The sequence below is a fragment of the Gigantopelta aegis genome, chromosome 4 (genome assembly GCF_016097555.1).
Source record: "Gigantopelta aegis isolate Gae_Host chromosome 4, Gae_host_genome, whole genome shotgun sequence".
NCBI lineage: Eukaryota > Metazoa > Mollusca > Gastropoda > Neomphalida > Peltospiridae > Gigantopelta > Gigantopelta aegis.
In genome coordinates, this window is record NC_054702.1 from 23,426,466 (window position 1) to 23,439,403 (window position 12,938).

The 12,938-nt window shown below is 35.4% G+C and overlaps 1 protein-coding gene across 2 annotated transcripts in view; it reads right to left on the reverse strand.

Moving 5' to 3' along the window:
* LOC121370094 (cilia- and flagella-associated protein 61-like) overlaps positions 1-12,913 on the reverse strand; it is a 92,266-nt gene extending 79,353 nt beyond the window's left edge. For both annotated transcript variants that reach the window (XM_041495196.1, XM_041495195.1), the window contains exons 1-5: positions 12,870-12,913; positions 2,908-3,082; positions 2,003-2,298; positions 1,301-1,427; positions 488-620 (exon numbers count right to left, since the gene is read on the reverse strand). In XM_041495196.1, coding sequence (XP_041351130.1) covers positions 488-620; positions 1,301-1,427; positions 2,003-2,298; positions 2,908-3,050 — 699 coding nt within the window. In that variant the 5' untranslated portion in view covers positions 3,051-3,082; positions 12,870-12,913. The remainder of the gene's footprint in view (positions 1-487; positions 621-1,300; positions 1,428-2,002; positions 2,299-2,907; positions 3,083-12,869) is intronic.
* Positions 12,914-12,938: the final 25 nt, after the last annotated feature.

A 12,938-nucleotide genomic window follows, 5' to 3' on the forward strand; every position in this document is an offset into this window, starting at 1 on the left:
TTCATTATCTCTCAAGGTATCAGTAGTTTAACTTTAAAAATAGTTGTTGGTAAAAATGACATCACAAAACAATTTCGTGACCTCATTATACTATACTCAAATTTACATACAGGTCAAGATAATAAAATCTGACTGTTCTTTTTTAAGACCAGGATCCATACTTATAAAACTTTAAGAGTCTACAATAAGTCTCTAAATGCAATTTGTATAGCATTAAAGTCTCAGACTCTATTGGAGTCTTGTTTCAGGACTCTATACGTTTTATAAACATGGATCCAGATATTGTTTTATAAATACTTAACAGGAAACATTTGGTCTTCAAAATCTTGATTAGTGAAATTTCTAGTCAATTGAAATTGATCAGCAATTACTGTTTAATGTTTTCAAATTACATAGCGATCTCTGTAACTTGTATAGCGAATCCCAATGCAATCATGAACAAAATGTTCCCGGCTTAATTCTCGCATTTCATAATGACTACTCTAACCTCAGCTACTAAAGCCTGCATGTGTTCGTCCTGTGCCTCAATGAGTTCGGCCAGAAAGTATTCTCCGTAGGTTTTCTTCATCACATCACTGTGACGGTTGAAGATAGGGGTCAGGTCATCGTGGTCTTCTACACTAAAAAACAGAAACAAAAATATACAATATTTAGTGAAACAAAAATAGAGAATATTTAGCAAGCTTCCATTTTTACAAAAGGATCAACATAAACAGATTCTAAATAGTATCAAGTTTAATATCCTATTTTTTACCAAGTAATTGACATGTGTTCTAACCAATGTACCCTGTTACAGTTATAACATGGAATAGAAATTGACAATGAGATGGTATTTGACAGCAAGAACAAATGCATTTAGACAAGGTCATTTAGTATTCTATTTAGGTGGACTTTGTAGACAGCTTTGACTGTATATAAAGAGAATAAGGAAATTAGGGGGAAAAAATAACATTTTAACCTACATGTACGTCTATCTGACATGGTTATTTTGACAGTTGGTCTAGTGAGAGGAGAGGAAGCATATTGCCACCACATTGGCTACTTCAGCTGAATAGCAATAAAGGATTTTTTTATATGCAGTTCATCCTAGAGAGAACAATGTATCCCATGGCCTATAATACACACATACCATCTGTGGGGTACTGGAAGGATTGCCTGGGATTGTTCACTGAGGGTAATCGATCGGATGACCTATTGCATCTCAGGCAAGGCTCCAAGCACTCTACCACTTAGCTAAATTGTGCTCGGAGAACACTGAAATATGTATAAAAGTATAAGAATTCTACTAAGAAATATTTACATGGCATTTCTGATATGCAGAACAGGAACGTGCTGAAATCGCTGACAGATAAACACCACGTTGTTTTGACCTCCAGGACAGTTCTCTTCTCTATCAAGTGGGGTGAACACATCAGAGATGGCTGACTCTGAAAAACAAACATTAAAAAAAACATATAGCACATTATAGGTGAAGATATAGAGTAATCAATTTTTAATTTGATTAGCCCTGTCACTAATTAAATTTTGTAAACAAATATTCTTTGAACTCTGTACTGCACTTGGTTTTAATTATTCATGAATACTTGTATCCGATTAATTGGTCAAAACAGTTCAAGCAATACTTGGCAAACCTTATTAATTGGGACATCATTACAAAACAATGATCAGGGTTTCTGCCAGAGGGTACGAAGGGTAAAATCACATAGCCTAAAATCTTGGAAATTAATTGGTATATTTTTTTTTTTTTTTTTCGAAGTTTATTGTAAGAGAACTACTTTTTATAATTGTCAATGTACATGAAATACAGTGTCCAATTTCAAAAGATTTTAAACCCAGTAGAGACACTTTTGATCTGTTTTATTTTTATTACCTACCTTCAAATTATTTTCTTTCAGAAAGCCGGATGATTGATATATTGTCATTATAAAAACAAAAATGAATATCAACTGTATCTGAGAAAAAATGGGAAAAAAAAGAGAAAGATATAATTGCATCCACCAACCTGGAAAGACATTATTTGGCACCACCAACAAGAGGAAATGGAGGTCAGGAACCGTGTTAAACACTGTCCGAATGATCTCCTCGGCACAGCCATGTGAGTATTCTTTCTTGGCAACGAAGTAGTGCATGAAGAGAGTGTTCAGAGCATTAGACACTTTGAGCTGGTAGTTCTTGAGAAGCCACTCTTCCCAGCTGGCCGGGTCAACGTCTTTGGTGTTGGGGTAGTCAAAGAAAGCAGCGTGGCCAAGGATCTCATCACTCTCATTGCAAAGTGTCACAGCTAATATAGCCTTTTCACTATATATAAATAAATAAATAAAGACACCTCAGCACATATTAAACTACAATTATATCAAGTCCATCATCAAGAGACAATATTTCAAAATCTTCAGTAACCGAAAGTCAATTTGCATCACTTTCCCCTAGGTAAAGGATTGTTTGGTTATGTAAATTATATTATAGCGTAAGCAGTGAAATGCCTAATCAGTTACCTCAAAATTGCATTGAACAAGTGTTCACCACAAAACTGTTTGGATAGCTCATGTGAATTCAAAGCTGCATAAATGACATAAGATTGGAATGATGGTTAGTGTGAAATATTGCGCCATGAACATATGAATATTTCCACAATTGGTCAAGAGAAAGGAAATTTAGGCCTACTGCTGCCATGCAGGCTACTCCAAGCAAACAGGAGAAAGGGGTCATTTCTATGCAATTTCCCATAATAGGACAGTACATGTATATCACAGCCTTTGATGTACTGTTAAGAGGAACTGGTTAAGATGGGGAAAAAAACAATACATTGAAAGTGATCAATTTTGCAACCCATCACACCTCTGGCAAGCCCTCTATCCCTGAGCTACATCCTGCCCCCTCCCTCCTCCCCAGTGCTTCAGTAATACATACATGATATTGACAATGTTGACTCTGCCAAAGAGTTCGTCCGTCTGTTCTGTAACTAAGTTATTGATGTGTGGAGCGTCAATGGATTCAGTCCTGCGTGCATTTATAACCTCTGCTGTACCATCCGTAGTACTTGCGGTCTCCATGGTAATATTTTAGTCAGATTTCTTCAAATAAACTACAATATAATTAAAAGGTTATAGTAAATATTTTTTTTAAAAGCATTCAATATAGTACTGTAAATAAACAATGAATAAAAAAAATATATATATATATTATTTGTACAAAACTAAGAAATATTACACAATTGAGAATCAATCAGGTTCCACATCAGCTACCCCATTTTTTCCTAGCATTGCAAACTAATTTCCAATTCAATGCTTTGTTTGCAGTGCATAATTATTACCATTCATCCAATTTGCACAGGTGAAAGCACTTTCCATTTGTATCGAAATAAAGTAACTGATAATTCTAAGTTTATTTGTGAGGATATAAATAAAATATTTTAAGCTCCAACTTGTCAGCCAAAGCAGTGGCCCTCCAAACACTGTATTACAAACCCTCATCTCAACTTCAGCAGAACTAGTGGAGAAGCTGAAGAGGTTCCTAAATGACCTAATCAAGAAAGCTGCTACATTTATGCAATGGATCCCAGCTCACTAAATATTATTAGTCACAAATTGTATAAAATTGTATAGCGTAAGCAATTTTATATTAAATTTGTGAAAGTTACCATTGACATCCTATTTATAACTGTGTTCGGCCAAGAACAAAAACATGAATACGATACTTACGGAAAGAATATTCTATATTTTTTAGTCATGGTACAGGAAATAAAATACATTCCAATCAATTACGAAAAAAAATCAACAACATCATACCTGTCAACTCTCATGCATTGGGCATGAGTCTCACACATTTGTAACAAACATCATGCTCTCACGCAACGTTACTATAATCTCACACATTTTCTAAAATTAAAAATATTTTATAATCGTGGTTTATATTTAAAAGCTGAATGGAATTATATGCTCATTATGCAGGGTCTCTGAATTTGTTACTTATTAATAATAATACAGCACTACCCTCGGTTCAATACCAACAATCACTCGTGGGTGCTACCAATGACAAACTTGTATGGTTTAACATTAAACGTATTAATTAGTAAAACTTGCATTCACTCGATTTCCATTTTAAACTTAAATAAACAACAACAAAAAACTTTGCCCTGGACTCAACCAAGAGCCTGCAGTCCCTGGACCCGGACTTCTAATTTTCTCACACCTAAGAATTGCCACAGGTTGACAGCTCTGCAACATGGACGCAAAACGAATATATTCTAGTAAACAAAAGTGCAACACCATACAGTAAACCGGAAAGATTAGTAGTTTCTGTGTTCACGGACGTGCATTTGGAAAAATAACCATTCTGTGCATGTACGGTTGGTCATTTTCAATTTTTGGGGTTTTTTTTTAAAGAAAAATCTCATTGTGTTAAGCATTCTAGTCCGGTCCGCATTTTACCAACACCCATCACTAAAACTTGATGTCAATACTGATAGGCATTACGTTCATAGTAGTGAATAGATTGTAAAATATCAATTTTCTAATGAATTGATTCTTATTTAACACAATTTATACACTCAAAATTATTTACAATTGTTATACGAATGCATTATGGATACTATTCACTACAGTAGAGGCACAAAAATGTTGTATACCTTTTGCATATCATTTATTTTTTTTTTTTATATCCCACTGCCCCCTTTCCTTTCTCTCTTTGAATTCCATTTCATTTGTTCCTGATCTGGCAAATCCTCCTATCTTTCAACTTCTTTCGCTGTTCACCCCCACATCCCAGTCCTTGTCTCTCCAACTTGTGCTTGTCTCTTGTGGCTATCTGTACCACACACCTGCCATTTCTCATCAGCTGTTAGCTGTGGGCTTAGTCTGACCACTTCGGGGAGTGTTCAGTAGTTACTTCTGGCATTGTTAAGAGGCACTTGTAACCACCTACTATGCACCCTACAACTGGCAGTCGTTAGTGCCGTGGGTCAGACCAGCTTTATTAGCAGCAGAGGACGAGGATGCTAGGTGGGTGCAGGGAAATACACAGAGACTGCACCCATGGAGGAATTTGAGACAGGTAGGCGATGGTGTGGACAGCTCAGAAGACAGAGTCAGAGGACACTGACAGAAAGGGTCAAAACAGTTTGAAATCGTGGGAGAAATTGGAAATTTTTTATATTAAGATAATGAGAATGATAGGCAGATGCTGATAGATGAGAAAGATGAATGAATATGTGAGCCAGCTTTGATGGGATTTGAACCACTGTCATCAGCTTGATTGTCCAACAGCTTTTGCATATCAAATTTAATAACTGAAAACAAATTCTAACAATGGGGCGGTTAAAAATCCTAGAAATTAAATTATTTGGCCTTGCTGATCTGGCACATGTGAGGTCATGTGACATGCACCAAATGTTAATGCATCCAGCGCTTCTAGATTATGGTAGTCCCACTCCCATGGCTAGTGATATTCAATATCGGGCTAGTCTATAACTACTATTGTCATGCCCAATGGCTAGTGAAAAACAAAGAAGTTGTCAATTAAATGCTGTATTTTAGTGTATCAATTTGTGTAAATAAGAATATCCTGCCCCCCCCCCCCCCCCCAACACAAATCAAAGGGTTTTTAGGCTCTTATCTCCTTTTTATGGGGACATTTCTCATTTTTGATTATTCTATTTAGTAAAATTGTATTTACTTAAAGTAGGGCTAGTGAATTTTTAATCGTCACTAGTATATTTCTTCAATCACTGATCCCATGGTTAGTGAATTTTGATTAAAATTCCTGGAGGCCTGTGCATCTTCCTCTATTTTATATCAATATCTACGAGTCAAGTAGACACGATATTGGTAATTTTAAGAAATAAACAAAAACAACATATCAAAATTAATGATTTTAGGGGTCTGTAACATTTTGTATTGAGATACTTACATGAAATCCATGGTGTTTCGCCCCCAAGATAGTTCACCCCCAGTTTGACCTGTTTGCCCCATGTACCAGTTCGCCCCCAAGTTGATTCGCCCCCAACTGTTTGCCTATTTGTCACTTCGCCCCAAGCTTGTAGTCATCGAGTCATTGCTTTTAGAGGCATATTAAAGTAAGTGTGTGTGTGTGTGTGTGTGTGTGTGTGTGTGTGTGTGTTGTGTGTTTCTTTTCTTAGAGGGGAGGGATTGTTGTCTTTCCACAATTTGGACGGATCATGAATCAGTCCGGGCATCGATGATATAATCACCAGTTTAATTAATATATAGTAATAATAGATAATAATAGAGCACTTTTACACATATATAAACCACATCATCAACATTTATTAAAACATCCATTCCTGCCAAATATAGGATCTGTGTTAAGAATAACTAAGAAATAATTTTCAGTAAAAGAATTATGAATATCTACAAACTATCACAAATAAAACAAAATAAGCCTCCACCTTATTTGATTTTAAAACAATGGTTAATCAGCTACATAACCTTGATGCTGATTATGCATCTTCAGCTAACACCTAAGAGGGCTTTGAACCGCAATTCGATATGGCCTCTTCTGGTGAGCATTATTATAGATTGCACTAGAGGAAGCTCGGCATACACAGATGGGTCCAGACCACACATTCACATGGACACAGTGGTACCTTTATGGGGGTGAACAGGAACCTTTGTGGGGGCGAACTGGTTATGCACGTGGGGCCAAACTGACATCCTATTTGGGTCGAACTGACTGGGATCGAACTGGCTTCGGAGCGAAACGTCTGGTACACTAATGAAAATTGGTATCAGGTCATTTCGCCCTTATTCCCGATCGCCCTGTGTCGTTTCGCCCCCCATACCGGGCCGTTTCGCCCTCTATACAGGGTCGTTTCGCCCTCATTTACGTGACTCTAGTTGCAAATCAGATATAGGTTATCAATTTGTAACCCTTTATCAACCATAAACACCATTTATATGTATATGTTATTATGTGCAATATTTTAAAGAACCCCTCCCCTCACACCATCCCAGTTCCTACGGGCCTGATGTATTTTATATTAATAAGTACAAAGACTAGTCTACACAATGATATTGTCGATTAAACAGATTTTAACTAAGAGTTCCTGTTAGAAAATCACATACAGATGTAATCATAGAGCGAGTCTGAAATATTATTACATTTTGTGTGTTTTTCTTCTAATTAGGTCCATTTGCTTCAGTTTACATTAAAAAAGTCATTAAAAAGATATGTTTAAAAAAATGTTTGTTGTATGCTATATACAGCATTTTTATTATTAAAATGTTTTAAAATAATGAGTGTTTTGTGTGGGGGGGGGGTAAATATTTTGTGAGAATATACTCGTTTCGGGTACAAACTAAGAGTTCCCCTTAGAAGATCACATACAGATGTAACCATTGAGCGAGTCTATTGTTTGTTTAATTAGCAGCTCAGAGAAACTGAGGGTACAAGAGAATCTTGCAGGGTATTATCTGCTTAATTAGCAGTTTAAAGAATCTGAAGGGATATTTACTCCTGGTACAATATAGCCTTGCAGGGGATTGTCTGCTTAATTAGCAGGTCATCCTTAGCATGAGTAGCCTATGTGATTACTTGAATTTGGGCCTCTTTGGGCCTTTTCTTGATCTCGAATAGAATCGGTATTAAACAAATATATCTTTGTAGTATAATGAGTAATTACTGTAAAAGCAAGAAACTTATAAATGTTGTGGATCTTGGGCAAATATATCACTCTGAAAACCCCCCCGCCCCGGAGTTGGTCACTGGCGAAGTCAGAGGCTAAATCCGGGGTGGGCGTGCCTGAACCCTTGTGGATATGGGCACGTAAATAGAGTTCCCATCCCATCCCATCACTCTGAATTCTGCGAACAACTCTACATGATATGGAAGCTCAATGCGTATCCTGTTCGCGTCTTGTTCGACCAAGACAAGAAGCACTACAATGCGATGCATATGACAAGTGGCAACACCGAATATGTGGAACTGGTAAGTAACTTTATGTTGTATCTATAGTAACTAAATATTGAATGTTCAATGTTTTAGGATCTTTTCCATTACATATGAAGATATCTTTAATAATCGAAGTTTTTAGTTTAAAAAATCCATGTCTCCATGTCATCTACGTCTAGACTGCTAGAAAAATTGAATTTCAAGAAAATGACTATATCCACATGGTTAACTATTTGTTGTAAATTTACTGGCTGCCAAGGATAACTGATAATTACATTTTCAATTTTTCGTTTATGTTCGGTAGTTTGTGTCAGCAACTTTTTATTTAGAATTTATTTTATCAGGTATCAACAGAAACGTCTACCGGCAATTGGTACAAGGCCTCGTTGAGTTGAATTTCATGTGTCAGGTGTACACCGCCTCTCCGGTGGCTGAAAGTACTCGGACTTCTTTGAACCCCACACAGCCTGCCGACAATGTGGAAGAAATGTAATTATATATTTTTACAATTCATTTGCTAATTTTAATTTTGCTATTTAGTATTACTTTCCGATTATTAAGTTCTCATATTTTTTCTCCTTGGGTATCGTTCATTATTGTTTATTATTAATGTACTTAATGTACTAATGTAATTAACTGTATTTTCAGGCCTATGGCAGACAATGAGCGCCAACGCCAGAATGCCACAGAGCCTGCCGAACATGTCATCGAAATTTCTGTTGGGAATTTTAATATTGAAGAAATGTAATTATTTAATTTACAAATTCATTTGCTAATTTTAATTTTGTTTATTATTAATATCTAATATATTTGCTAACTTATTATTATTATTATTATTATAAATGTACTTATTTTTCAGAAGTGTAATTATTTATTTTTACAATTCATTTGCTAATTTTAATTTTAATTTTGCTATTTAGTATTACTTTCCGATTATTAAGTTCCCATATTTTTGCTCCTTGGGTATCGTTCATTATTATGTTTATTATTAATGTACTTAATGTACTAATGTAATTAACTGTATTTTCAGGTCTACGGCAGACAATGAGCGCCAACGCCAGAACGCCACAGAGCCTGCCGTACATGTCACCGAAATTTCTGTTTGGAATTTTAATATTGAAGAAATGTAATTATTTAATTTACAAATTCATTTGCTAATTTTAATTTTAATTTTGCTATTTAGTATTACTTTCCGATTATTAAGTTCCAATATTTTTGCTCCTTGGTTATCATTTATTATTATTATTATTATTATTATTAATGTACTTAATTAACTTTATTTTTTTAGGTCTACTGCAGACACTGAGAATCAGGATGCGCTGCTAGCATCGTTCGATGTTCCGCACAGGAATACAGAAGATCATTCAGAACCTGTTGAAATGTAAATTATTAATATTATTTCAATAGTTTTATTACGTGACTGCCATGTAACGATAATATATAAACTGCGAAGTATGGACATGCAATCAATGATTAAAATATTTTATTCAATATCTAATGTGTTTTCCTTACAGATCCATGAACATCGCACCAGATCTGCCCGAAAATGTCCTCCCTGAAGAAGCGATTACCTTCAAAATTTTGAATGAAGGTAGTAAGTGGGGTGGTCGTCTACTAGTACCAAGCGATGGATTTTCCTATGGTGTTAAGGTATATATATTTTTTCAATAATAAATTTATTTTACAATGTACATGTGATATATATTGTATACTATGTCATATTCTAAATCAATCAATAAATGAACAATTGTATGTTTCTGCAGGCAGTAAATAACACACCGATGAGATGGACGTGCAGCGTGCGTTCGAAGAAACTGAGATGCCACGCCACAGTCTCCCAGTGCGGAGACACGTTTACCCCAGGGATAAACACGCATTCACACCCTGCAGACATCAAGTTGCCTTATAGAGCCCTGATATCATCAGTGGTATGTATATCAATTGTTTGACAAATAAGTTAAGACAATTAATGTAATAAAATCCCATCCATAGGTATACATAGGTATATATTTAAGTGGAGGCTTTTTGTACAAAGAAAGCTACAGGAGAGATATTTTTATATGTATACTTTTATATGTATACATAGATATATTTTATCTTTTTCAAGTAAAAAAAAAAGCCACAGAAGAGATCTACAGGCCAGCAATGTATATAGTGGAAGAAGTTGTCGATGCAGAGCTCCCTCAAAATCAATTCTTCCTGGCACCAAAAATGCAACTGTTGAAGAGGTCAACCAATCGGTATCGTGCCAAGACGAGACCAACAGAGCCCAAGAATTTAAACTTTTTTATACACAACTAACCATGGATACATTTACTACATGTAAAACAATTGTATTAATTATAAAATACTTTACACACAACTTTTAAACAAATTTGCTACTTTTTTCTTCTTTTTTGTTGGTTAAATTACAGGTGAACAGAGTTTTTACAGTGTGATGACTTCCTCATTAGAGATTTGAACGTTGGCCAGGAGCGTCATTTTCTGTTTTCAACTCCTTTTCAACTGAGCATATTGCAGCAAGCTAAACGCTGGTTTATGGACGGAACCTTTAAGGTAAATCAATGTCAAAATCAATTATCATTTATTGTTATTTATTTACATATCATATGCTATATCTACATGTCTGTGTATAACTGTATTGTTTTTAAATATTGACATCAAATTTCTCGTTAGTAAATTTTAATAAAATAATTATATTGTTTTAATTTTACAGGTTGTTGGTGAACTGTTCAGTACCTCAGGACAATTGATGTCCATCCATGCTTTTGTCAAGAAGGATGGGATGCAAAAGCAATTCCCCTTGGCATTTGCGATAATGTCAAGGAAACGAAAAGAGGACTATGTTCAGGTTTGTAAAATCCAAATAGTCGTTATGATTATTTATGTTTATTTTAAAGCTTTTCATATTGTTTCATCAAATGTCATGCTACATTGCCAAAATGCATATGGTATTTTAAAGCTTTTCATGTAATATTATCATAATTTAAATATAGAAACTAAAACTACATTTAAAAAATATCTTTCAGATACTACAAGCACTAAAAGATGCATTTCAGCGTTATGTTGTGGAAGTAGTAGTGTTGGATTTTGAGAAAGGTAAATGTCCAATTTTATGTATGTATGTATGTATGTATGTATATATGTATGTATGTATGTATGTATGTATGTATTGATGTATGAATATCTATGTATGTATGTATGTACGTATTGATGTATGAATATCTATCTATGTAATGTACGTATGAATATCTATGTATTTATGTAATGTATGTATGTATGTATGTATGTTTGTACTGATGTATGAATATCTATATATTGTATGTATGTATGTCGAGGTTGACTATTACATACATAGATATTAACGCACTGGCGCAGGGGATAATTAAATCCTTTCTGGCCTCACAAATTGTCCCATGCCGTTGCTGGGACTCGAACCTGTGGCACCGATTCGCCCGAAAATTGCAAGACTAACCATGATACGCTCTGAGCTATCGAAGCTTGTATGCATGTATGTATGTATGTATGTATACTAGGTGCATAATGTAAGCTGATTAATTCATACTTTTTTTTAGCATTTTAGATGCCTGGCAGGCAATTTGGGATGTGTTCCCTGATGTTGAGGTCAAGGGATGCGTGTTTCATTGGTCCCAGGTCATTTGGCGAAAGGTTCAAGACCTAGGGCTGGTTACAACATACAAAAAGAGGCAGGCTATGTACACCTACATCCGGTGTTTGATGTGCCATCCTGGTGTGTTTTCAGAGACACCATACGGACAAACAACGATGTAGAAGGTGAATATAAAATCGGAAATTTCACAATATGAATTCAAATAATAAACATACATGTATAATGTACAATATATTAATAGACATTCAAAAGAAAAAGAAATTTTTTTTAGTTACATGTTATTTATACAACAAATTTTTTTTAATTGTAATGATTTTTTACTTTATTTATTTGTAGGATGGCACAACACACTGAACAAAAAAGCTGTTCATGCTGGCCTAGGGTTTTACCAACTGGTGATGTTGCTGGTAAAGGAGGCAAAAGTTGTGGAATTGAACGTGAGTGCAGATGACCTGGAGAGAGACAGAAGTAGCCGATTTTCACGCGTTGAACTGGGACTTCATGAGGCCTGGGAGAAATATATGAATAAAGAAATGTCGACATCCACATTTCTGAGGAGGTGTGCCAGTCTTTACGGACCACCAGATAGAGAACAGAACAGAACAGAAGACAGTAAATAAATTTGTGAAGGATTTATTCAGATACATGATGCACTGGATTAGAAAAAAAATTTAAATAAGTTTCAGTAGTACTAGTAACACATTGTGGCGGTGGAACAAATATTTTAAAATATAACACAAATGCTTAGGTGACACCAGCGTACTAGTACCACCCCAATACGTAGGGGCGAAACGACTCATAATGGAGGACGAAACGACTCATTCTAAGGGCAAAACGATTCATTCTAAGGGCGAAATGACTCGGGGCAAACGGGAATAAGGGCGAAACGACTTGGGGTCGAATAGGAATAAGGGCGAAACGACCCGGATTCATGAAAATTAATGAACATTTCCACAAATTGTGAAGATAAACTTTACAAATGAACGACTAACGGAAAAATATCCGCCCGGTCCCCCCCTCCCCTAACCCCAACCCTAACCCTAACTAAAAATAACCCCAACCCCAACCCTTACCCTAAACCCTAACCCTAACTAAAAATAATAATGGAGGGGACCGGGCGGATATTATACCAAATATACTGGCTCAGTTGAGTCCAGACTACAACCGCCACAGAATCAGATTTAGATTAGCATGTACATAGTAACATTGCAAGCACCAATATAAATAATTTTAATTAAAAGACGTTATTATAATATAAACTATCACTAATAAAACCGCAGTTTGCATGTTATTATTGAAAAAACGCTGAGTATATTGACACCTAAAAACTTACCAAATAAAAAATCTAGCAATTTGCCGCCATTGCGTCTTAGCAACATAAACTTCCGGTACAAAATTAAAA